Source organism: Oenanthe melanoleuca, chromosome Z, assembly GCF_029582105.1.
Source record: "Oenanthe melanoleuca isolate GR-GAL-2019-014 chromosome Z, OMel1.0, whole genome shotgun sequence".
Taxonomy (NCBI): Eukaryota; Metazoa; Chordata; class Aves; order Passeriformes; family Muscicapidae; genus Oenanthe; species Oenanthe melanoleuca.
Genome location: NC_079362.1, coordinates 53,841,360 through 53,867,693, shown reverse-complemented (window position 1 = coordinate 53,867,693; position 26,334 = coordinate 53,841,360). Strand labels below are relative to the sequence as shown.

The 26,334-nt window shown below is 37.0% G+C and overlaps 1 protein-coding gene across 2 annotated transcripts in view; it reads left to right on the top strand.

Annotated features, from left to right (window-relative positions):
- AP3B1 (adaptor related protein complex 3 subunit beta 1) overlaps positions 1-26,334 on the top strand; it is a 153,990-nt gene that overhangs the window by 7,795 nt on the left and 119,861 nt on the right. For both annotated transcript variants that reach the window (XM_056514721.1, XM_056514722.1), the window contains exons 2-6: positions 5,878-5,953; positions 12,013-12,087; positions 16,907-17,002; positions 18,535-18,695; positions 24,622-24,688. In XM_056514721.1, the coding sequence (XP_056370696.1) occupies positions 5,878-5,953; positions 12,013-12,087; positions 16,907-17,002; positions 18,535-18,695; positions 24,622-24,688 (475 nt within the window). The remainder of the gene's footprint in view (positions 1-5,877; positions 5,954-12,012; positions 12,088-16,906; positions 17,003-18,534; positions 18,696-24,621; positions 24,689-26,334) is intronic.

Sequence of the window (26,334 nt, the reverse complement as noted above, 5' to 3'; positions counted from 1 at the left end):
TTGTGACTTACTTCATTTTTATGGCAGAGGAATAGAAGACACAAGAAAGAACATGAGAACTGGAAAAGATTAACTGGTGTTCTTTGTTTACTTTCTGATAGTAACATTTATAAGATTAGTCCAAACTGGCAGGTCTTTTGCTGGTCCTATGATATCCATGCCCTTATTGTATCTACAAACAGTGAAAATGTATGAAAAAATAGTGTTTTCATGTAGAAAGAAAAAGGTAGTGTATCTATCTTTAATTCTACAAGTGTAAAATATAAAAACATACAAGAAAGTTAGAAACCGACTAGCTCCTCTTAACATTCAATCAGTGTTTCAAGGAGAACATACTATTCTGGATGTGTTTTGTGATGTCCATCATGTTGTATCATTACAGATCTGACGTGTGATACTTGCCATGAAACTTAGTTGATTAGTTTGTGTTTCTAGTTTACACTCCTTTAGCTTTCCAGTTCTAATACTGAGAAATACAAGCCTATGGTGGTGAAGATTACAAATCAGCTGGGAACTGATTTTCTAGATATATTAATAATTGACTTGTTGGTAGATGCTATACAAATACAAAAGATCATAGTTCATAGCACATACTTAATATTTCATATGAATATAATATTTCTAATTGTAGTCTATACCAGTGCTTTCAGACTTTTGAGGACAGTGGGCCTATATGGGAATAGATGTTAAAACACTAGATTATGGCTTGGGATCTCAAGGGAAATATTTTTTAGTTCTTAGAATACATCATTGGGCGAACAGGTGGGAATCTTCTTGGTTTTGTGGGGTTTTTTGCTCTTGGAAAGTAATTTTACCTCTTCTTATTGTTAGGGAGAGTGGCTGAGGCTATATATTAATTCTCTGGCAAAAGTTTGGTGGTTTTCACATCTGCTGTTGTTGGGACCATTACTTTCCTGCATTGTATAGCTCCACATCATTTGTCAATTATCAGATTAGGCTTCTTTAAAACTGGTGTTGGTCCTGTAGTAATAAAGTTTATATATGTTCAATCATCCATAATATGTACTTAACTCTGTAAAGCTAGAATCTCTCTGAAAGTTTTAGCAGTGGGAGGCAAAGGTATTGATGCAGCTGGGGGTTGCTTACATTTTCCTGAGTCCCTGGCAAGTGGAGATAAGTGATAAAGAAAGTATTTGTCTAGGATTGTGTATTGATGAACTGTCACCTCAGCCTAACTAATGAGTATAGAAACATGAACTCCTGGATGACTGCAAAGCTTACATTTATGCTTTCTATTTTGAGAAATTTTATTTAAGGATTAAAATTTCCTGGAAACTTCTTAATGATCAAAAGATGAAAATATTTTTACTGTACAATAAACTGTATTACTAAAGACTGAAATGCATTTGTCTTTGCCATTGTTCATTGAGGCTGCTGATAAGAGTTGTTTTTGGAGGGAAATGACCTTTGAAATCTGCGTGTGGTATTTGTTTCTGGAAGTTAAAACAGCAAGGGAGTGGGTATCCTGTTACTTTGTAAGATTTTATTTTTTTTAGAGTAGACCTCACTCTTGGCAGGCAAGCTTGGTTGAGTGCAGTAATTTTTTTTTATTGGTTTTTTTACATACTTCTCTTAAAAGAATGGAACAAAACTCCACAATGCTGGGCAAAATAATTGAGGTGTCTTGCACTATTAAGTCTGCTCTTAAAGGGAAAAACTTTGACGTTACATTGAAACCGTATCTAACAGTAGAAGAAAAAAGGTTTGCTGCTGCTGGTGATCCGTGTGGGTGTATGGAGCAATATTTTACTCTGTAAGTATCTAATATTTGCTAATCCTGGATTATAATTTGTTAGAAAATATTTTTAAAAACCCAAAAACCCCCAGCAGTTCAAGTAACATTTAATTTCCAAATGGATTAATCAGGAACTTGTTGTTTAATTCCTATTTTTCTTTCTTTATTTTTTCCCCTGTTTCTTTTCTCTTATGGAAACAAGGCTGGCTGAAAATGGATCTTCATGTATTAATTTCTGTGATTTATATCTTCCCAGCTAACAGTTCAAAATGCTTTAATTTGAAGTGTATAATAGTATATTTTCTATAATACTTTAGAAGTCAGCTCATCGTTAAACATTTCTTCTCTCTTCATATCTTAAATTCACTTTTTTTTTCCTTGTTATTTGTTACATTCTGGGAGACAGTCTTCAGCGTGTACTTGGATCTCTTTTTGTTTAACTTCCTCCATTTTTGCTACTTGATCCTCAAATTCAAATTCTTATTTCTACATTTTCCATTTTGTTGGCTTTTTGTGTGTGTGTGTATGTGTGTGTGTGCGCGTTTGTTTGTTTGTTTGTTTGTTAATTGGTATTCTACCTTCTATTGGTTAATGAATCTCTCACTTCTCATGATAATGGTCCACATGCTCAGCCTTTCTCTTACTTGGGGTCAGTGGTTTTTAAGTTGGTGGGCTGTGGTCACAGTCTCCCCCTGCCAGAATTGCCTTTTACCCAGTTGGAGCTGATTTCACACTGTTGTTGAGTTGTCTTCATTGGCTTCCTCTTTGTCTTGGGGGTTTTGCAAAACCCTTGTGGTCCATAAATTTTGCATTCTTTGTCCACCCTCAGGGGTGCATTATTCTTCCCAAGCTTTGCTAACATCACCTGGGGTTTGAGATCATTGAAACATGTCAAGCCCCAAATCTTAACAAGGTAATTCTACAGATGGGTAGTTTGTCTTTCTAACGCACAGACCTCACTTTGAACTTGCTTTTTAGCTGCTATCCATTTCGTAGATTGAATCTCATTTGTTGTTGATTAGGCTTGAAAGTATACAAAGATGAAACATCAAAGAACATCCTTTCTTAAGAAAATTTTTATTTATTGCACATTTTGCAACAACGGTAGGAAACTAGAAGCAGGAACATAGGACTAAAAGCAACTTTCTAAATCAAGTCCCGTCTTTAATGTGTAACTTTCTTACCATGTCATACAGATTCTTGAACAGGTAAGAACTGTGACTTAAGCAGAAGGAATTAGAGGTTTCTGAATTTCTGTATCCAGCAAGAGCAAAATCTCGGGCAAGGTACTTCAAGCTGATCAGAAAAAGAACTGAGACTTACTTGGGAGGAATAGGTGGGTAGGAATGTTAGCAAAATAAGCTGTTCCTATGCCCAAGAGTGATGGGAATAAAAAGAGCTGCCAAAAATTGGATCAAAACTATGCTTCCTAAAAGATTAATTGCAAGTGGAACTATACAGAGGGATTGTAAAGTAAAAAGCCTGAATTAACTAGATTTTATGTACAGCCCCCAAACAAATACTTTATTTCTGATACAAAAAAATAAAGATATAGATCTGAGGGGAAAATACAGAGTGGCTGGGAGAAGTGTGATGATGTAGAGATGAATATGGCATCTTTAAGTGAAATCAGAAAAATGTAGAGTTTAATGTAGAGGAAGGTGTGCCTTTATCCTGGAACAGAAATGCAGACAATAGAAAAACGTGTGACATCACAGCATCAGTGATTTTTAAAAGACCTGTCAGCCTTCAGTGGTGTTACAGAAGGAAGGTACATTGGATGTTACCGCTTGCCATGAAGGTGTCCAGCCATAGACTTACTAAGCTTATCTTAATAGTATGCAAAACTCCAGGACAAAATTGAATAGGACATGTAATTTAGATGACCAAAGTACACAACCAAACAAATGTAGCAATAGAAGACTGACCTCAGAGATCTTTGAACATGCCCAGGAGTAACTAAAGACAATTAAAACCTTTGAGTGTCATGCAGAAAAAAATAGGGAATTACCAGTGATATCTGGGAAATGGTACTAAAGCAGACAAGGGGATTGAATACTTCCTTTTTTCTTTCTCTTTTTTTTTTTTCCTTTTTTTCTTTTTTTTGCTAATAATTAAATACTAAGCTATCAAGTGAAGCAAATATTGACAATATAGGGAATCTGTAATAGGTTGCTCCAAGTATTTCATTAAACACTTGGTTTTGAAAAAGGACTTAGACTTAAGTTATAAGTTGCGTATAGGTATCCTGAATTTTACATGTCTTAGCTTAGTAGGAAATGTCTTGATTGTTTTGTTGGGTTTTCTTTTCCATCTAGTTGCAGTTCTTACATGGATGTATACTGAAATGTGGGCAATGTGGATTTTTTTGTGGAGAGGCACAAAACAGATGCAGTACTGGTTCTGAAAATATGAAGAAATCTCTGTTAGAGTGTTTCCGTGCCTTGCAAGTAGGAAAAATTCTAATTAAAGGTTTATGACCAAATGAATGACAACATTTTGTCTCATTGTAACTAATTTCAGCTTTAGCTTACATTCTTCTTCTTCGCACATGAAATTCTGAGGGCTGTGATAAATCAGAACATATCCAGGTTCCGCATTCACTTTTGAAATCTTGTCTGGGTGTATTTGGTCTGGCTGAGATGGAATTATTTTCCCTCGCAGCACTCTTCATCGTGCTATGCTTTGTATTAGTAGTGAGAAAGGTGTTAGTAACACACCAGTGTTGTAGCTATTGCTGAGCAGTGCTCACACAGGAGTCAAGACTGCCTCTTCAATATCCCCCTTCGTTAGTAGCCTGGGGGTGGGCAAGACCTTGAAGGACGTGTAGCCAGGACTCCTGGCCCAGGCAGACCAAGGGGATATTCCCTACCATCTGATGACTGGTCAACAGTAAAAGTGAAGAACAAGGAGAAGGGGTGGGCATTCTTTCTTATGATGTTGGTCTTCCAGAGCAGCCGCTATGTGTACTAAAGCCCTGCTTCCTGGGAAAGTGGTTGGACATCGCTTGCTGATGTGAAGTAGAGAATAAATATTTTGTTTTCTTTCGCTTCTGCATGCAGCCTTTGCTTTTGCTTTATTAATCTGTCTTTATCTTGACATATGAGGTTTTTTCCATCCTGTTTTCTCACCTCCATCTTGCTTCAAGAAGGGAGTGAAAGAATGGCTCTGTGAGCATCTTGTGTCTGGCCGTGGTCTACCCACTGTGTTGCCTTTCACTCGTGTGGAAGTTCACAGAGTTTGTAAACTTGGAAATCTTCAGAGTTTTTTGGAATATTGCAGGTGTCTCAAGTTTCTATTTGCTTGTACCTTTCAGTAAATCAGGCAATACAGATGTTACAAAAAAGCTGTTTTTTCAAAGAATCTTTTTTATAAACTTTCATAGTCTGTAAATGCAGCTAGACTGTGATCTGTTTGCATCTAAAATGCCAAACAGGATGAGGTTACTTATTAGTGACAGTAAGTGAAAAGCAGTATCCACAAGAGAATATTCTTATTAACTTGGTATTTTTGTGAGAGAATTTATTTCAGCCATAAAAAGTGCTTGGACACTGTATGTGTCTAATCATCAGGCTGTCTTAGTCTTACAGCTTGTAGAACATGTAAGATCTGAAAGTTTTAATCCTGAGGATAGGGGATAGCAATTTACAGACCAAAAAGGCAGGCAGGAGCACATATATATTATATCCCTGATTCTTAGTGAAATTCAGAGCATACTGAAGTCTGGGCTTTTCAGTGACTTACATAAGCTGATATTGTATTTTAATACAAACATGCTAACTTCTAGTTATTGCATCTGGCTCTCCCTGGGGAACAAGGGAGGAGTGAATGATTTGTTGGTTTTAACTAAGCTCTTCTTGTGTTTTAAGATTTCAGCCTTCAAGACAGGTTCAGCTAACAGCAGATTGAAGTTACATGGTCTTACATTTTTGTTAGAATCTGAAACTTTCTTTTGCTAAATGCTTCATTATATGGAGTGTTAGTAAATACAATTTAAAAGTGGGCAAGAGGGAGCAGTACTTCACCATAACTTGCTGAACTGATGCAAGAGTATAAAATTAGTATTCTGGTTTGATTTTTTTAGTTTTTCTAATTGACTCTTTATTGTATTTCTACCATAGAAATGAAGACCTAAAACAGATGTTGGAAAGCAGTAAAGATTCTGCAAAGCTGGATGCTATGAAAAGGATTGTTGGGGTATGTGATTTTTTTGTTATTGTTCTTATTTGCTAAGGGGTATGGGAGCTTATTATTATTTTTGTCTTGGATAGGAATAATGCTTTCTTTTTACAGATCCTGCATCAGATTACCACTTAAGTATCTAAATGATCTTTAAAATTGTGATGGTGAAACAGTAAAATCCTTAATTTGAAATTTTGTGTAGAAATTGGTATATCTGGATATGCAGTCATATGCTTTTAAAATATTAATGTAACAATGCCAGTATGCCTGTAAATAACTATTTTCAGTGAGACATTGAATAGGAGATAGCTCCTGAAGAGAAGATTCTAATTCATCAGACTGGAAACAACAGAAATTTGCAGGAATAAAATGACAAGTTGCATTTATTATTTTTATTTTATTAAATTGTATGAGGTTTTTCTTTTTTATTGAGCATGATGCCTGAGTATTTGATAACGTGTTTCAGGTGAATGTGCACCCATAGAGTTGATTAAATAATGTTTAATACCATGGATGTTTGTATGTTTAAACCCTACAAAAAAAAAATTATGGTGTTGATAGTATCCCATTATTTCTTCTTAAAAGTATGGGAAGAAGGTGCTATAGAAGATTGTTGTTCAGTGTCCATTTGATCTCTTTGTTTTGAGGCTTTTGGATTTGTTTTCTGTCATTGTTTCTTTAGTCTACACTGGATTTGCTTTTTTGTTTTGCTTGGTTTTTGCATATATAATCCTGTCCAAGTATGCACCAGAGTGAGTAGGTATGGGTGCTGTCATATGATTGTGTTCTTTCCTCTAACACCAGGGCTTCATTATCTAGTGATGAGAGTTTTACTTGGGATGGTTGTCTTTTTGCCTGTAATCCCTTAGTCCTGCCAGAGACACCAGTTACCTGTGAGATCCGGTAACCTATCAACTGTTATTTCATATTGTCTTTCTTGGGCTTGGGAAAGGTTTTTTAATCCATCTTCTTCCACATGATGTGGGATTGTTCAAGGGTTTGACCAGTGTAGCATATAGATGTGCCATTTCAAAAAAAACCATGACTTTTAAAAGTACTATGATAAACTTACATTCTTCTGCTTCCCTCAGAAAAAAAAAAAAAAATCTTTTTTTCCTGGTTATTACTGTGGGCAGGAGAATTGTGCCAAGCTGACTCTTGCTCCCTTGGTTTTCTTTCTTAAAAAGCTGGCCAAATCTTTATCTGTCTTTGGAAACTGTTTAAACTGAATGTAGGTGTACATGTATGTATATGAGGGGAATTAGAAAACATTAAATTGAATGAGTTTTAAATTTTAAACCAAGGCTGTACTGGTTTGTTTTTGTTTTTTTTTTTTTTATTTTTTAATTTTCCTTTATTCATACAAAAAATGCACACATTACAAATGAGTAATGCAGTGATGGACTTAGGCTGAAATGGTCAGGCTCAAGTGGTCTTCAGCAAGAGAAGGCTACTTGAAGGGAAGGACTAATTGGGCACATCATCTCTTCTGCTCCCCCATTTTCCAATTCTGCCATTTCCCTCCAGTTTCCAGTACCAGATTTCTGTCTTTTGTAAAGTTCATGGTTCTTGGTTTCTGTTCCTGTTCTAAGCACTGTGCACTTCAGGAAGAGCGCCACTTCCCCAAACAGCAGTGGGCACTTTTTGATTTTTGAATATTTTTCCACTGCTCAGCTGCTGCTGCTTAAAGCAGAAACAGCCTTCTAGCTTGTAAGGCTGACCATAACTTAACCACAAGTGAGTTGTTTGATTTACTGGATCCTCTGTTTTCAGTTTCTTTCATATCTTCAAGGTATTTGCTGTTTCCTGTGCTATGTTTAAAGTGTGTTTCACATCAGATACCTGGCACCAACCTCTTTAACAAAACAAACTCAACAAGCTTTACAGGTCAGGACTGGGACATTACACAATATGAGCACGATTCCTTGTAACAGTGGTGATAATGTTCTTGTGGAGCACAAAGGTGCTTCTGTTCTTATATACAGAGAGAAGTTTACATCTCTTGGGGATGAGATGTGTTTTTCAGAGATGAAGGGCTTCCTCTAGCCTTATTATTAGAGGAAAAAGGAGCTCTGTTTTCAGAGTATTGTTTAACATGTCTCACTGGAATGCTTATTTTCAGGTAGTTGAAAAAACTGTGCATACAGAATCCACAACTTCTGTGGCCAACCTATTCTACTCCCTCACCATCCTCACAATGATTTTTTCCTAACACCTAGTGTAAACCTACCCACTGTCAGCTTAAAGCTGTTATCCTTTGTGGTTTCATTACATGCCCTTATAGGTGTCCCTCTCCAGCTCTCTTTTAGCCCCCCTTACGTACTGGAAGGTGCTATAAGGTCTCCCCATAGCTTTCTCTTCTCTAGGCTGAACAATCCCAACTGTCTCAGCCTGTCCTTACAGGGGCCTTCTCAGTAAGGTGTCTCTAACCACAGGAGACGGGTTAGTCTTTAAGGTCCCTGCCAACATAAACTGTTCTTTATAATTCTACGATACTGACAGTTAGCTTAATACTTTAGTAGACTTTAAGAGGCCAAAACTTCATTTGTTCATATAGGTGTGATGGAGAAGTAGTAGGAGAATGCTGGTTATGGCACTTTTTGTGACTGCTTCCTCCTTTAAGGTAGTTTGTGAACTTTATCCTAGGGAGAAGGAGATTCCTTACAAATAAAGCCAAATCTGTCTTCCAGAGAGTGACTTAAAACAATATAATTTCAAGCATAGGAGTAGTCCAGTTTTTATCTTTTCACTTCTCTCTTATTCATGAAGGTACCTTAGCTAAAATATGACTTTCATGATCAATGACTTCTTTTTTTTAAATCAATGTGTTATTTTGCATGTTTCTTCCTTGTAGGCATGCAATAAAATAATTACAATCTTTGGAAGAATATGAACAACACTGCTGGTTTAGAAATAAATTTTTGTGTATACATACTATATCCATGAAAACATAAAGCTCATATTTCTTTTAAAACATTCACTGATATTATAACAACCAATGTGAGATCGTGAAACCTGATTGAATATCTGGGGAAAATTCAGTGGACTTTCACTCCTGAAGATTCCAGAGCATATGTTTAGGAAACAGTCATGTGCCTTATTTCCCTCAGAGAGTATCATCCATGTCTGTGTGTTTCATATGGGAATAAAAAAAAGTTAGTACATCTTGACATTACAAAGCACTTATGCTAGAATGAAAGTTTTTGTGCAGAAACTCCAGGTCCATAAGACAACACAAATGGAGAATGTCTAGGCACAGCAACAAAAATGACCTGATAGACTTCAATCTTGGAAAGAGCCATTGTGTTCTTTCAGGTCAATGATCCATTAGCTAAGGAGGATATACATGAATCATTACGCAATAATGAATCAAAATCTCTTTTAAGAGATCCTAAATACATATTTACATGGTACACTGGAGCTATTACATTAGATCTATTAAATAATCCCAGTAATGCATAAAGTCATATCATTACAGTCTATCCAGGAGGTCTGAGGATCATCCCTGTTTTCATGTATTTTAACTTCTGTTGCACCAAGAAAAGATGTCTTACTGTCTTCTGTCTTGCTTCTCTGCAGTGCATCTTGTTGCTAAGTACTACCATGTTATTCTGAATTTGGCATTTATTATGGACACCTCCACAGTCCTGAAAGTAGTAAATTGATTTTAGATTCTTAGTTAAAAACCCTTTGAAATTCATTTAATGTGCTTGCTTTTTCACAATGCTTGTGTCACTTCCTGTGTTTTAATACAGGTGCAATAAACAATTTAAGATGTTAAATGGTTTAGATCAAAATGTCATGCTGGACAGCTGCTGTTACACCCGTTTGAAAGACTGAGCAATACCTTGAACTACAGCTTCCTTCTTTCTTCTTCCCAACATTCTTCTTCTAAGTTTCTCAGAATATGCAGTTTACCAGTATTGCTTTGTGTGTTCTTGTTTTCATTGCATGAGATCCTAACTCTTCATGCTTTTAATGTGTTTTATCAATGAAATACATAAACAGATCTATGAGCTGAGAATATGAAGTTTAATCAGCTATAAAATGTTGAGTAATTGTTGAAACATAATGGTTATGGATAAGAGTAACTGTAGCTGCAGAACTCTTATTTCTTTATTGGATCCCTGGGTATTTGTTGTTGCTTACGTATGTGGAACCCCGATGGACATTGGTGACAAGAGGTGTCCCTCAGGGGTCTGCACTGAGACCAGTACTGTTTGATATCTTCATTAATGATATAGATGGTGGGATTGGGTGCACCTTCACCAGATCTGCAGGCAACACAAAACTGAGTGGCGCAGTTGACATGTATGAGGGATGGAATGCTATCCAGATGGATCTGGACAAACTTGTGATGTAGACCTATGGCAATACCATGGGGTGCAACAAGCCCAAGTACAGCCCCCAGTATCAACACAGGCTGGTGGATGAGGGCACCAATAGCAGCTCTGATGAGAAGGACTTCGGCATGCTGGTAGATGAAATGCTGGTTATGAGCTGACAGAATTCACTAGTAGCCCAGAAAGTGTGGTCAACAGGTTGAGAAAGATGATTATGCTCCTCTACTCCACTCTCGGACCAGTGTCCCAACTGAAGAATTGCATATAGTTCTGCAGTCTGCAGGACAGGAAAAACAGACACATTAGAACAGGTTCTCAGAGCAGGCCACAAAAATGATATGAGGGCTGGAGCACCTCTTTTGTGAGGACAGTTGAGAGAGTTGGATAAGAGAAGGCTCTGGGGAGACCTTGTAGCACCTTCCAGTACCTGAAGGGGTCTACAAGAAAGCTGGAGAGGGACTTTCCAGTAGGGCCTATGATGACTGCATGGTGGGGGGGGATGTTTTAAAACTAAAGACAGTTGATTTAGATTCTGTATAAGGAGGAGGAAGATTTTACATTGATGGTGGTGAAACACTAGGACGGTTTGCCCAGAGAGAGGGGGAATACCCCATCCTTGGAAACATTCAATGACGGGGCTTTGAGCAGCCTGATCTGTGAACATCTTGAAGATGTTCCTGTTTGCTGCAGGACTAAATGACTTCTAAAGGTCGCTCTTCTATGATTCCTTAATGAGATTTTGTGTTTTCTGATTAGTTTGGTGTTTGTCTGGCTGAATCTTGACCTTGAGCAAGACACACAGATTCTTAGAGATAGGAGTGCTTTAGGTATTCAGCAGCACTGAACTTGATGTAGGTTGATTTAACATGATCCTGAAATTCCAGGTTTGCAGTTTAGACATAAAGTACCGCTAGACATTCTGCTGACATTACATCTAAGCAGAATGTTGTGCAGCCATAGTGTATATGAAAGTATTTTATTCCTTCTTATGTAGCTGGTTTCCAACAAATAACTTCCTTTTTAAACTGTTTGTACAAGAACTGAAGCTAAACTGGGGTTTTGATGTTTATGATCTTTATTGTGAATTTGATTGTTTGTGGCATGCCTTTTTCATGAATACTTCCTTTAAAAAAAAAAATAAATTGGTGGACTGATTGATCTTGCTTTTACTGTGTGGCTTTTGTATGTTCTTTTTTGTTCTTTATAAACACTTTGTGGCCCTCTGTATTTAACTTGCTATGGAAAAAACCCTTGTTTTATTTATTTTTCTCCTTGGTTCTATTGCAAATCACAGTTGTTCCAGGGAAAACAAGCTTTTCCCTTAACTTGTGTAACTTAAACTTGTATAACTTCTTGGATTTTGCAGGTTTGTTGGGTGACTTTTTTTTCCCCTCCAGCCAGGTAATTCTGCATGGCTCTTCAGATTAGCAAAGTCTCTGTTTTTAGTAATTTTGAAAGCATTTAAAATTACTTGCTGTCTTACATGTTAAAGTCCAGTTCATGGATTCCACTCCAGCAAACTCATAACCTGCCAGCACCCAAGAGTTTTTATTGTATGGATTGTATTCTGTAAAGTCTAATAATTAACAACAACTCACATCTTTATCCTCAATTTCACAGAAATGAGATTTGAAATACAGATCTGTGATAAAGCAACAAAACCCAAACCACGTTCTAATAAATTATATTGTTATATTACTAAGATTTGCCTCTTCTTTTTCTTTTTTTTAGATGATTGCAAAGGGAAAAAATGCTTCTGAGCTGTTTCCTGCTGTTGTGAAGAATGTTGCCAGTAAAAATATTGAGGTATTCCTCTAACCTGTTAAACATACTGTTACAGGAAATCTGCTTATGAAAATTTTATCTAATTGTATTAGACTTCAACTTAAAGGTAATGGCTGGGTGAAAAGAAAAAAAAAAAGTGTGCTCTTGCATCTATATTGGGTGTTATTAGACATACAAAGTAGCTTTCTTCTGGATAATTTTTTTTGTTGTTTCTCATAAGAAAGCAAGGGGAAAAAAAATCCATCTTGGACTAATGAAAATTCAGATTTCCAGAATGCTAGAAAATTGAGGTTGTGTTAAACGATGATGTGTTTAAATCCACAGGGTTGCTGTTGTATAACCACAGGGTGTATGTAGAAAATGTAACTCTGATGCTCACTGTTATGATGCTGTTACTGTGCATACACTAACAGCTTCCCTGCAGAAGTGTCAGAGTTATAATCAACTTGACAAATAAGATTTCAATAAAAATAGCATCTATAAGTTTATAGTTTGAGACCTCATGGTGCCTAACAAGCATCAGTTTGATGAAAGTAGAGTGAACATGCAATGACTTTAGTTACTTCCTACTGCTCAGGATTGTAATTTTTGAAAAATTTAGGCAACACTTGTTTGAAGTATTGGATTTTAAGGAGACAAGTCATTTGAATGCATGCTTCAGTTCTTCTGTCCTCTTCAGAAAACATGCATTTCAGCCTTTATTATTAATAGGAACAAAAAATTATTTTTTCCCTAGCTTATGACACTGAAGATTATATTTCTTGTAATAATGGCTTCAGCACACTCCTTTCGCACTCTAACATGTGATATAATCGATAAAACATCAGTTTTCTTCCATATTTGCATGGATGGATAGTAATAATCAAGTTTGAGTTTAATTTTAGCCTTAAAGAAATTATTCTTTTTTAGTTTCTACTTCGAAAACTTTGGGCTTTTTTGTTCTTTGAGAGAGAGTGGATTTATTTGGCCAAGGCCAAATATTGAGCACTGGTAAGTCGAGGTGTAAGTGCAAAGATGCTAATTCAGAGCTTTTCAGTAACTTACTGTATTAAAATAATTTTAGGAGCTGTAATTGTACTTTTAGTAATAGGCAATAAAAAGATATGGGATGAGAAATCAGACTAGCTAAATATTCTGTTCCACTTAATTTGTGTTTGTAAGTTATGAGTTTGTAAGTTAGGAGTCTTAAGTCCAATTTTAAACAGGGAGACCTTATAAAAAGAGGAGTGCTTTAAACAATGTTAATTATCTGGAGTGCTTTTGGCTGTTAGGGCTGGAACCTCTAGTATGATAGAGGCAAGACTGTCGCAAATCTGGGCTTTAAGCCCAACCAGAAGTGCTTGAGACTGTATCTCTGGTAGGTGTGCACATACGCATAAATATTTCATCTGTACGTATACAGAACAAATATGTATTTATAGAGGCAGCCATGTAAATTGTCACAGGGTATTCAGGAACACAAATAGCAGGTAAGCACAGCAGCTTGGCAGTCCAAGATGGTCTGCTAGTGGGAATGTGTGTATTTATATCCACGTGGAGTCTGCACAATGTCTGGCCCATGGATCTCAGTCACCCCTTTTGATAGGGTGGACATACCAGCCCCTAAGGCTGTAGCCCTTTTTCATTTGCTGATACAAACATCTTTACACATATGAATGCCTCTAAACTAGGACTCTCCTGCTCCCTACTATCTAACCCGCTGGCTATGCCGTTGAAGAGATGCACAAAAAGACATGGTTCTTGCCCCTAGAGACCCACAGGGCTTTCCTTGCAGCTGAATGGGATTTCACTGGTTTATGCCATAGGCAGCACCTCCTGAAGTCTTGCCCTTAGGTGCTCGCATCTACTTCCTTCCCAGGCCACTTCTCAGTTTGATGTACTCATACACCTGCTCCCATTCCAGTCACTGGCACCACAGACACGTTGACTTGAGCTTGGTTTTACATATTGTGGTCTCTTCAGTTAAATGCACGCTCATGAACCATGCCTGTGGTCCCAGCCTAGGTGTTGGCAGCCAGACCCTCACTTGTCCCAGGTGCTGGCCACCCTGGACTGAGAGATCTCTATGGCTTGATGTCACATTGAAGTTGCTGGAGTGCTACTTAAGTCCTCTCCCTCTAATCTTTCTAGTTGCTGGTGTCCATGGACACAGCAGCCCTCTAGCCTGTGGCCTCATTGTAGTTGCAGACCTGTGAATGCATCTTCATGCTGAATAAAGAGTACCTCACCAAGTAAAACAGTTCAAGATGAAATTTAATGAGTTAATGCAATGAGAATAGCAAGATTGTGCTATTCACATGTGGGGTACAGAAGAATGGATGTACCAACTATCAAACTGTTCAGCCATCTTATCCGTCTGTTTTTCCCTGACTTAATCTTTTCAAGATAATGTGGATTTCCCTTGCTTCTCCTTCATAAGATATCCCATGTCTTGTCTAAAATTCTTTTCATCCATATCCAGTTTCTGTACATGTAAAACACATTCAGTCTGAAAGGTGCTCTGGTCTTTGTTGACTCTTGGTTTTTTTAACACCTGGGCATAGAAGCTGAGCTCTCTTGAGGTTGTTCTGGGAGGAGTGCGACAGGGTATAGTTTCTCAGAGTCCTAAATTTGGTCTCCCTCCTATTACTGTGTTTCTCTCTGCATCTTCGAGCTGATGGTTCCTGTCATGGTCTTGGGAGAAGCTGGAGCAGGGTGTTGGCTGCACACATCCCTCCATCCCCTGTGTTGGGAGGATCCTTTATGGATGTGAAGATGATAACCAAACATTATTAGCAGAAGCGTTTCACTGTCTATATTTTATGGACCTTTTCTCCTGTTTTAAAACAAATAGAGCAGTTGTGTGAATTCACATGTCATCTTCTATTCTGTAGTTAAACTTCCCTACTTACTCATTTTTCCACCACTTAATGCTAACATATTTATGCTGGAAGAGACTGTTGAACTGAAAGAGATTAGGACATTCAGTGAAGCCATCTGACAAATTTCTTTGTCAATTTGAGTTAGATGACAAGTTTAGATAATAGTGTAGGTATACTTACTGCCATCTCTTTTCTGTCTCAGGAACATTAGTCAAGGTCCATTTTTTAGGATGCTTTTGAAATGTTGAGAAATTACTAGATTAAGTCAGATTCTTAGTACATTGATCCCATTTCTTGAAAATGTTTTGCCTAATTTTGCACTGTTCCTAAGAATTCTTACCCAAAACTGTCCGTACAAGTTGTTGCATTGCAGTAGCATAAAATACATTGATTATCTGAATAACTCTGAGAGTAGCTCAGTTGGTTTGAGCATGGTGTTAGTAACACCAAAGTTGTGAGTTCCATCCCTGTATGGACCATTCATTGAAGAGTTGGACTCAATGAGCCTTGTGGTCCCTTCCAACTCAGAACATTCTGCAGTTCTGTGACTTAGTGTCCATGTGAATTTCCTGCCCAGAAATAGCTGCTGTATTTTTTAAAAATCAGAGCCTAGTGCTCTGATGTAGGAAAATGGAGATGAAGAAGTGGTATAACATGTTAATTTATTTGAGGAGAAGCAAAGGGCATCTTATTGTTTGCAGAAGTGCCTTATGATTTTTTTGTTGTAAGTGCATGCTGACCTCGGCTTGGTTATGTGCATCACGTCATGGATGGTAAGGATACAAAAAGTGACCTAATAAACAATTGGTGGTATAGAACAAAAATAAGTCTTCATCAATAATTCATGGATTTTGATGTGCTTATATTGATAAATTAATTAAACAAATCTGCCTGTGTTCCTCAAGCCTAATGTGCCCCTGTTATGATTAGCTTTATAGAACAGAGCATTTTAACATTGAGTGAAGGTAAATGGTAAAAGAATAGTGTAGTCACGAAGCTCTGAGTGCTTCCATTTCTAGTCACAGAGTGGTTTCAAGGAAAGGAGGCTTTCTTTGCACACCTGCAGTCATTCAGTGCTCAGGCCTCTTGTGGTCAATGTTGATTGCTACTTCTCTATAGCTGAACAAAAAATAATTTAGTATGGTGTAATCTTCTGTGATTTAATACTAGGGGTTTTTTTTCCAGAATTGGCACAAAGATAGATCTTCTGATAGTGACAGTAATTATTAGCACAGCTGTAGTTGAGGGTCTTCCAGAATTTTTCATTATTAAGTCTAACAGTCAGTTTACTACTTACTCAAAGTTTAAAAAAAATGTTTTCATTACTTCCTGAGTATGAGGGATAAAGCGAACTAAATTGAATACCCTCCTTCCCAAAATCATATTGAGGTTTTCTTAATCTTTGGACATTTCATCCTTTGTAGTATGCTTATACTGAATCTTTTGAATGCTTGTAGTCATGCAAAGGTGAGTCTAATATCTTTTATTTTCATCCAAGGTAAGTGCTCTTTTAATCAGATTTGAGATGGGTATGTTACCACACTTAAACTGAAAGTTTTATTCACTTTCAGATCTGTTAGATTAATTTACTTTGAGTTTCAGGGTAAAATAAAATGGACTTGTTGAAATTCTTGGCTATTGCACTTTAACCTATTTTCTGTAAGAAAGAAAAAAAGTGTTCTCAAGTGATTAATTTCCCCATGTCTACATCTTAGATTATTATAGTCTTAATTTACTAGTTAATAGTATAAAGCAGAACTTTGTGTTAGTAGCCTTCATCTGACTGTTTCATTAATTAGGTGGCATTGCAGCACCTCAGACATTTCATAAGACATTGGAGAAGCATGTGAGTCCTCCAGGGATCCATTAGGTTTTCCTTCCAAGGAGAAAATGTTGATAAAAATGTGAAACCCAGAAGCTAGTATTACAGAATTCTAAAATTTTCTCATAGTGATATTCACTGCATTTTCTCTTTTCAGATAAAAAAGCTTGTGTATGTTTATCTAATGCGCTACGCGGAGGAGCAGCAAGATCTAGCATTGTTGTCCATCAGTACTTTCCAGCGTGCTTTAAAAGTGAGTGACTACTAAATAACATTCTATAGGGAATTCTGAGCTGGTAACACAAAAATAAAAATACCTGTGTAAGTGTAATATGGTAAACTAAAGCAGGTAAATACCTATATCCCGATATCATGTATACTGCCTTCACTATCTCTGACTACCATGAAAAGCTAGAATTTAAATGACTTTGTTTCTGGTGTTCTTTGTGATGTATGTATATAGAGAACACTCCTCATGGCATAACTCTTTTAAGAGCTGTGGGTAATGAGAGGAGAGGGAGGAGGGATAGTGTTGTGGCTGAGTAGACAAAAAAAATTGGTGGTGTGGCAAGGGGGTAGACACCAAACTAGTGCAGATTGTCAGCAATTAAAGAAATTACTAAGCTTGCTATGAAAGATAGGTCTCTGATCATTTTTTGTAATGTTTTGGTTCATTTTTGTAATTATTATAATTAGGCTTTATGCATGGAGATTTTTTTTTTTACCCCCCCTCTTTCAAAGGAACTTTTTATTTTAAACTGAAGTAGCTGCAGATGAGCTTTGCTGACTCTGGTAGGAACAAGATGTTTTTCCAAAAACAGTCAAATAAAGAGCTTTCACCATCCAGATACTTACTACTTGGAAGCTTCTAAGATGTAGGAGTTTTGAGATCTTAGATGAATTGATAATTAGGTAAGAACCAGTATGAAAATATGTGTTGCCAGCTCTCAGTCCTTGGGAGAAATGTTTTTTGGGAGGTTACCTTCTGGCAAGACATTTACACTATAATGAATTAATGATGCTGCAATTTCACTTTGCTAGATTTTGGGGGATTTAGTACTTGATTAAGCAACATTTTTCCCTTGTGTTCCAAGCCCACGATTAATGGATAAAGTTTATGTAACAGTTCATCCAAACGCAGATGTGTTGGATCTCTAAGCTAACCCGAGTATTGTAAAATTGACCAAGAACTGGTGCAAAGGAAGAGAGGATAAGAAATAGAAAAAGCCTCAAAACATTTAGCTTAATATTTTGACATGTTTTTTAAAATTGTTATTGCTACTGGTTTCAGTTTATATCTTGTAGTAAAGCATACAATGGATATTTTGTCAAGAACTTGAATGGGAATGTCACAACTGAGAACAACGTTTTTATTTGACATTTCATAAGTATAAGTAATAAAATTGGGTTAGCATGTCTCTCAAAATGCTTGGATTGCAGCAAATGTATCAGATTATTCAATAAAATATTAGTCCTTTTTTATCCATAATTAACATGTCTTGTTTGGGAAATTGCATTATGTTAATGTTTTCCTATGTAAACTTCTCATATTTTCGTAATGTTTAATGTTCTCTTAATTTGTTTTACCTTTTCTTGGTTTTGGAAATTTCTTTATGTGAAGTGTGGCATATTTTCTTATTAGCATGGCCTTCACTTGCAAGTCTGACTTGGATAGATTTACATGTTTTAATGTGTCATCACTAATTAGTGTAAACATAGCAGTGAATTTAATTATTTGTTTCTGCACTATCTGGTTTTATTTCTTCCTTCACTCCTGTTTTTTAGGATCCTAATCAGTTAATCCGTGCAAGTGCTTTAAGAGTTTTATCCAGTATACGTGTCCCAATTATTGTTCCTATTATGATGCTTGCTATTAAGGAAGCCTCTTCTGATTTATCTCCTTATGTGAGAAAGAATGCAGCTCATGCAATCCAAAAACTGTACAGGTAAGTGATTCTGGCAATTACTGAGAAACAATGTTGCCGCAGTTGTGGGCTATGTTTATAAAGACTAGTGTGACTTTGGCATGTCTCAGATCCATTTCTTTAAAAGTTTGGGGTGTGTGTAGATGTTCTGTCACTCAGTGAGTTTGGTTGTAATTCAAGCAATTCTCTTGATTGCTAGTCTTAACAGAGTAATTATAAGGAGATACAAAAAGAAACTATACTATCTTTTGTTTTTTAATATACTAGGTATTTTCATCTATGTAGCAACAGTTTTTGATGGGTATTCTCAGAATCTATGAATTCACTGTTTCAAGTCTCTGTCTTTCATCCTGAGGCACTTGCCTGAGGGTAGTTTGCAGCACATGTGACAAAAGAATGCTAACTTCTAGAAATTTTATCGGTACAAATCCAAATCTTTGAGATCTTTCTCTTCCTACTTCAGAAATTCTTGCTGCATAAGAGTTCTTGTAAAGATGTGGGTAGTGGTTTGCAGAGGCGGAGTCAACAGAACCTGTACCTTTGCTAAATTACTCTGGGCATTTATTCTGCTACTTCATTTCTATTTCATCTATGCCAAAAAATGGAGGTTGAGAGATGTTAGAGATTCTGAGTAAGGTAACCTGGGGCTGCTGCAATTCCATGCCCCTTCAAACTACCCAGTCACAATGCTGAGCACGTGGTCCTAATGGTACACACAAATACATATACAGCACACATACACGCAGCCATCTGTACAGATCACCAGAGTCAGACATGATCAGTCATGCACACAGTACCAGCACCAGCAGCCTTACTCTGTTGCACTCTGGCTGATTAGTATACAGACACATAAGCATGCCTGAATGTGTGCAGTGTGAATCCCTAATAATAATTCTGAACGCTCAGTGTTTCCAGAAACAGGCTTTTGATCCTCAGTCTCCCAGTCAATGGCACACACAAATGCACGATGTCTGCAACCCCTCTCCACTTCCTGCTACAGATTCCCTCAGTCAGACACACACATGCCCAACTCTTTCACTTGAACACTAATGAATTCCGCAGTATCTGGATTTAGGTACTAAGACTGTGATGTAAGGGACCCCTGTACCTTCTTATCTCCACTTGTCTTGAGTTAGGTGGAGAGGAAGTGGGGTGGGAAGCAGAGGTTGAGACACTCAAATGGGTATCTCAATAAACTTCCAGACTTTACGGTTTCTCCAGAAATTTGCCTGAATACCCTGGGCTGTCTGGTAGACAAAATTTCCAGTTACTGCACTCAGACACACACACAGATATCCAGCCTAGATCTATGGGTCCCAGTTCAGAAGTTGGCTTCCCAAGCCACCTAGTCTGGTTTGATATTCTCAGGCAGTTCACACAGTGACATACGTACTTGCTCTGGTTGCTGGTGCTGCAGTTGTACAGGCCTGGATATTGCATGGTTTGACTCCTCTATCACACATGCACACACAATAGAGACAGCCTCTGTAGTCATCAGGTTCAGCACATGGATAGGTAAGTGTACTGAGCAGCAAAGCATTTACATACAACTGGCTCCTTTTATGCACCTCTCCCTCTCTTTTCCTCTTCTTGTTCTTCCCAAGATCATTTACATCTGTCCGTTTCCCTGTCTTTCATTTCTCCCATAAACATCCCATGGTACGTCTTGTCTTAACTGGCATTCATAGTAAGTCTTAGCCCTGTAACTAGTAATATCCCTAGGTCTTGAAGGTATTCTGGAGATCCTGCCTTATGACATGTTCATTTCAAGACCATGGCGCTGTTGGCTTTTCCATATCAACTCTCTGACAAACCTGGGAAGGGATTCCTTCCTTTTGGTGATTTTTATGGGTTTTTTATAGTGAGCTGAGTGCTGTCATGTGATGGCCTTTAATCATGTAGCCTAATGAAAGAGAATGGATTTAACATCTCTTCCTGCTATTTGAGTAGTTTATTTTTTCTTAGCAACTGGTTCCAGTACACAAAATCTTTTTGGCCTGAATTATTCTCTATATATAGAATGTAATTTTTTGCTGGATTTTTTTTTCCTGATAGGGTTAAAACTCTTTGGAGGAGTTCCGCAGGAGAAAATGGTCTTAGTGGCAGCAAGGTGCGGTAGTATCTGGATAGTGCGCTATTTCATGGAATTCTAATTGAAATTGATGCCTCCATTTCTTCTCTTCATGACAGCAAAGTTTTTTTACTAGCAGATTAAAGAATTTATTGGTAATTGGTGCAAAACTGGAAAATGCTGAAATCTAATGATTAAAAATGACTGTTCATCTGTCATCTAATCTCCAGATATGATTGCATCTCCAAATGTAACGTGCATGTTTTCTTATCTCTGGCTTATATGTTATTCTATGCTTATATGATGTCAGTGCCAACATATGGAAGTCATCACTGCAAATACAATAAAAAAACACGTTTTATTATAGAAGGTATGGCATATGGTTAAAAACACAGTAGCAGAGTCTGTAGAAGCTGGCCTTACTTCTTCCTACTTTCCATGAATTCCTAGTGGTAGTAAAATGACATGGAGCTTATGTAACAAAGGAAAACTAGTGAAACTGATGTTCTGTAAAGGTTTACTTAATGGTTCAGAGGGCTTCAGAGAGTGCATCCTTCAAAAGCTCACTTTATATAAGCATCCTAGGTATCATAATGCAAGATTTCAAACCACTGTAGCTAGAAATTCCTCCTTACCTGGACTAGAGTAAGCTTCCACTTCTGAGTGGAGCTGGACCTAAAAATTGTGTCTTTAGTAGTAGGATTTGGGAGCTGTTTATAAAAAGCATGTGAACTTCTATTTTCACATTTTCAAAACTTACTTGTACAAATGCTGTATTTCATAGTGCTAGTTAACCATGGAACCAAGGGAGAGAGTCTAATTTTCTTGGTCACTGGAAGAAGCAGCAGTATTGGAAACTGGTGAAGAGGCTATAAAATTAACCTGTCCACAGGCAGACCCAGTTGACTTGCCAGCAAATTGGAGTAGATAGTAGTTAACAGGCCGTCTTTGTAGATGTTTAGAAAAGTTTTTGACTGGTAGCTAGACAATTCAGCAATTCTGATCATACATTGGTGGCAAGGCTGACTATTGGCCTACTGCAACAAGTAAGTAATTTCAGAATACTTATTTTTAAGTGGGTCAGAATCAGAAACCTGAAGGGGATGGATATTTGAAGTAAAAATCACTCAACAGTTAGTACACTCGCCTACATCTAGCTTCTCCATCTTCTGCAATTATTTGAGTAGAAAGCCCTTTTAAAGAATTAGTAAGAGTTTATTCTAATATGTCTATAAGCTCCATTTGCTTTTTGGTTCTCCCAGCTTCTCTGTCTGTTTGGTAGTTCAGTATTTCAGTTAGTGCTCTAGTCAGGATTCTGGGTGCAAGTTCAATACCCCAGTCTTTGCAGTATTTAGTGTCATGGTGTTTGGATGAATGTCTGCCATAGAACCTTTTTATTAGCAGTTCCATTAATCATAACAGCAGGAATCTTACATATCAAACAGAAAAGATTTCAGACATAGTCTGAACAGCAACATTTGTGTCCAATGCAATCAACATTGCCAGGTGTGTTGAATTTCATCTCTGAGGATGTCAGAACTTTTGCTTATTTCACTTAAGAGTCTATTTTAAAGATATTAGTAGCTTTGGTCTATCAGTTGAAAACTGTACTCTGTTTACTCTGAGGTTTGAAGAATGACTGCTTCCCATCACTAGTAGTAATAGGTTCCATACTAGTACTAAGTACCATAATAGGAGCAAATCACAGAACTCTTTAGTCTCTTGTTTTATTTTCTCTCTGAAAATGGTCCCTTCCTGTCTTAAACATCAGAGCAGTGCAGGAGGAGAAATGTAAATTCAGTTATTTGACGCCTTACTGAAGACTTTCTTGATCACATGAAAAAAAGGTTTTGCTCAAGTTTTTTAGCTTTAAGTATTTCTTTCTCTCTAAATTTTCTGCCAATTTTTAACATTTGAAATAAGACCTTTTTGAAAGACTTTTGGCTTTTCCACTGAAGGTTTTGGCAGAAGATCCAGTGAACTCCTTTACAAAAGCTCATTTTACAGAAATATAACTTGGAATGGAAGGTGATCATAGAAGTACTTACGGAACAATGTACTGTTTTGTTGCTTATGATGATGGTGGCTTCTAATAAAGTTTTGCTATGCATGTTCTAATATTGCTAGGTCTTAGAGCCTTAGTGAGGTAGTACTCAGCCAGATAATAACTTTATGAATCCATACCTGGAAGGTGTCCTGGTTTGAAAGACAGGTATCTGCCAATAAAGGCAGAATCTTCTCTTTGAAATGAAGAATGTAAACCCCCTCCCTCCAAATTATTATAATTTTGAAATTAAGGGGTTCTCAGGCAAAGATATGGGAATTAGGAATAACAGTTCTTTACTAGGAAAATTGAAATAGAAATACAGGGTTACAAAGAACAATCCCAAAACACTGACAGAGAATACAACCTGACACCCTGTCAGTCAGGCTATTGGTAGCAGTCTAATTAAATGGTGGCTGCAGTCCCCCTGGAGTGACAGATGTGGTTCAGTTGAAGCAGTGGTCCTATAGAAGGGTGCAGTTTTCCTCTGAAGGTCCAGGGATGATGTGGAAAGGTCCAGCTTTCCTCTGGGATCCTGTGGAATGAAGATATCTTGGTGCCCAAAATCTCAGATTTTATCTAGGTAGGAAAGGCTTGGCTCCTCCCCATGGCTGGAGCATCTCCCAATGGGATGATGTAATTTTATCAGTCATACAGTGGGACTCAATGGCCCAGCATCAGATAATATCTTCGTGGAGGGAGGATGGGTTGTGGAAAAGAGAAAGGTGATTGCCCCACCTGGTTTTAAAGATGGCCCATTAGCAGATGATACGTGCCACGGAGATAAGCATCACTGCCCCACCTGGTTTTAACAAATGGTGACAGAATACACATTTCTGGCCACATTCTGTATTGCAACCCATAGCAGAAGGATATACTGTGCATTAGGGAGTCCATCAGCATTAAAATTGAAGTATGCAATAATGACCAAATACTCTCTTACTTACCTGTGATTGTATCCATGTTGAAAAGAGTTTTCAGAGGCATAGAACTACGTATTTCTGTGGGTCTTTGTACTCGCTTTGTCTTTCTATTTTCTTTTGACTTGGCTTTAAATTCTTGTGCTGTATAGATCCATGAAGAGGAAGCAGCTGGAGGGAAAAGTTTGTCTTTCCTTGCCTAAGAAGCAAGTTTGACAGTAGTGGATATCTCTGGCAAATTCTTCTCTGCTCTTGTAATGTGAAAAGGTGCTACAAAGGTTGTTGCTTGCAACTTTTGTTTCCTCTGCTTTTGCTATCTGTGTAGAACTACAAGCAGTCTTTTTTTCATTAGCTTGTGCACCAAGGTACACTTGAATACCATGATCCACATTTTTGAGTTCCAATATTTCTGACTAAAATTAGTGGTTAACTTAAAAGTGATTGACATATCTTACTCAAAGCTTTATGTTGATAATTAGATAATAAAAGTATGAATCTTCTTTGTCTTAATGTTCATTCACTTCTGAATTATGCTCACGCTGAAATCAATTTCTGCAAAAGCAATGGGTCTCTTGTCACTTAACGTCTGAAGTTCAGTCAAGTTCTTCGTGATGTTGGTTGGCCTGTCTTAATGTTTCTTAGATCCTAGTTTCTTTATGAATTTAAGTTTTCTATAGAGCACACATAAAGGATATAAGATAAAATAATATTTGTAATTTAATTTTATACTCCTAACTTGTTTTCAGTCAAGTTCTTTTGCAACGAGTTCTTTGAAATACTTGATTTTTCTGGAAGTGGTTTCTTCAAAGTTCTTTGTTCCCAGTTTGTGTCTAAAGGTCAAAAAACTAAGCCTGCTTTGATTTTGGATACATCTGACCAAATTTGTTAAAATAATTTTATTTTCCCTTCTAGTCTTGACCCAGAGCAAAAGGAAATGTTGATTGAAGTGATAGAAAAGCTTTTGAAGGATAGAAGTACGGTAAGAAACAGATTTTGTGACACATGCGTATATTTTTAAAGAGTTTGCTCCCAAGTCTGTCATTCAGGAGTAAGTAATACACTTTCCTAACCCTTGCCAATGTGATTTTGTATGTTTTTAGACGGAAGTATCACTGTATATTTATGCTTTTATAGTATGAGTGTAATAGTGACTATGCTTTAATAAGATGTAATTTTACTTGCATCATGAGTCTGTTAATGTTCTTGTTAGCATGAGTTTTATTAAAGTTTATTTAAACTTTATTTTGAAAACTAAAGTTATATAATAATATGAATTAGTGTGCAAGTGTTTATCTATAAATTTTCATATACACTTTTTCCTTGAGAAATTAATTTGATAATTTCAATTAGTTTGTAGTACTGTAAGAATAAATTATATATGTATATGTAATTGTGTATGATGCACAGTGTGTCTATTGACATCCATCTATCTTGCAAGTGTGTATAGTAGTTAGATAATTGAGTGTTTTCTGTGCAGTTGTTTGTTCTTGCCAGTATCTCTGCTTCCAGTCTGGTAATAATTTCTGTAATTTTAACACTCCTGTTATATTTTACCTGCCCTATATAGCTAACGGTTTTCCATATGAACTCCTGGATGCATCACAATGGTCACACATTTTATTTTGTTTTATTTATTTTATTTATTGCAAATAAGTTTCCCACTTACAAACTAGAAAGGTAATTGACTAAAGAATCAAAGTTATATTTCAAAGAGAAACCAGATTTTTAAATTAAAACATTCTCATGGGTTTTTTTTCTGGTCACTAATTTAATGATTGTAATTCTTTTTGACTAAGTGAAAGTATTAGTAAGTACCAGATAGTGTTTTTGTAACACTTACGACTGTATCCTCCATTGTTCCAGCCCAGTCAAGGTGTTCAGAGCATAAGAGGTGCTGTTTGCTAAAAGACATCCTGCAACTACCACTAAAGGGTTCCTGAAATGGGTGTGTTAGAGCTCAGTGGCTCAGCAGGCAGTAAATCTCCTGACTTCATCTGTGCTTGACTTGACAGAGGCCTTTGAGCTTGTGTGATGTTGCACCCGCAGTCGTCCTTCATGTATTTTCTTTCATGGTTAATGCACATGCTGTATATGCAGTCTGTGAATATGGGATTAGTTTGTTAATACCAGTAGAGGAATAAAGGGCTTAAAACTACCAAAAAAAGTCTCTGAGTTTGTACTCTGTTTCCTAGGCCTTATATCATGTGGTAAATGGCTATCCCAGGCCTAGTCATCTATTTTAACAAAAGTGAATTTTGTTAGATTTACTTCAACAAAAAAGTATAGACTAGGTTTGGATCTTTTATCTCCTTGGAATTTGGAATTACTTATAAGGAAATAATGGGCTCATTGCCTAATGGGCTTATACAGTGAGTATTGGACTCCATGTTTATAAAGATACCAGCTAAAGCAACAGCTAGAAATCATAGATTAGATTAGGTCCTCTGGATTTGTTTGGAGACATACATGGTTAACTGCTACAATTTTTTGCTCCTTCTGAGCCCTCTTTGTCTGTTTCCTGGCAAGACTTATTCCAGTCTGGGCTGACATCTCAGCTTCAGAAGTCTTACTATTTTGGGAGCTAATATGAAGAATCATTGTTTCAGAAAGAAAACATACAGATCT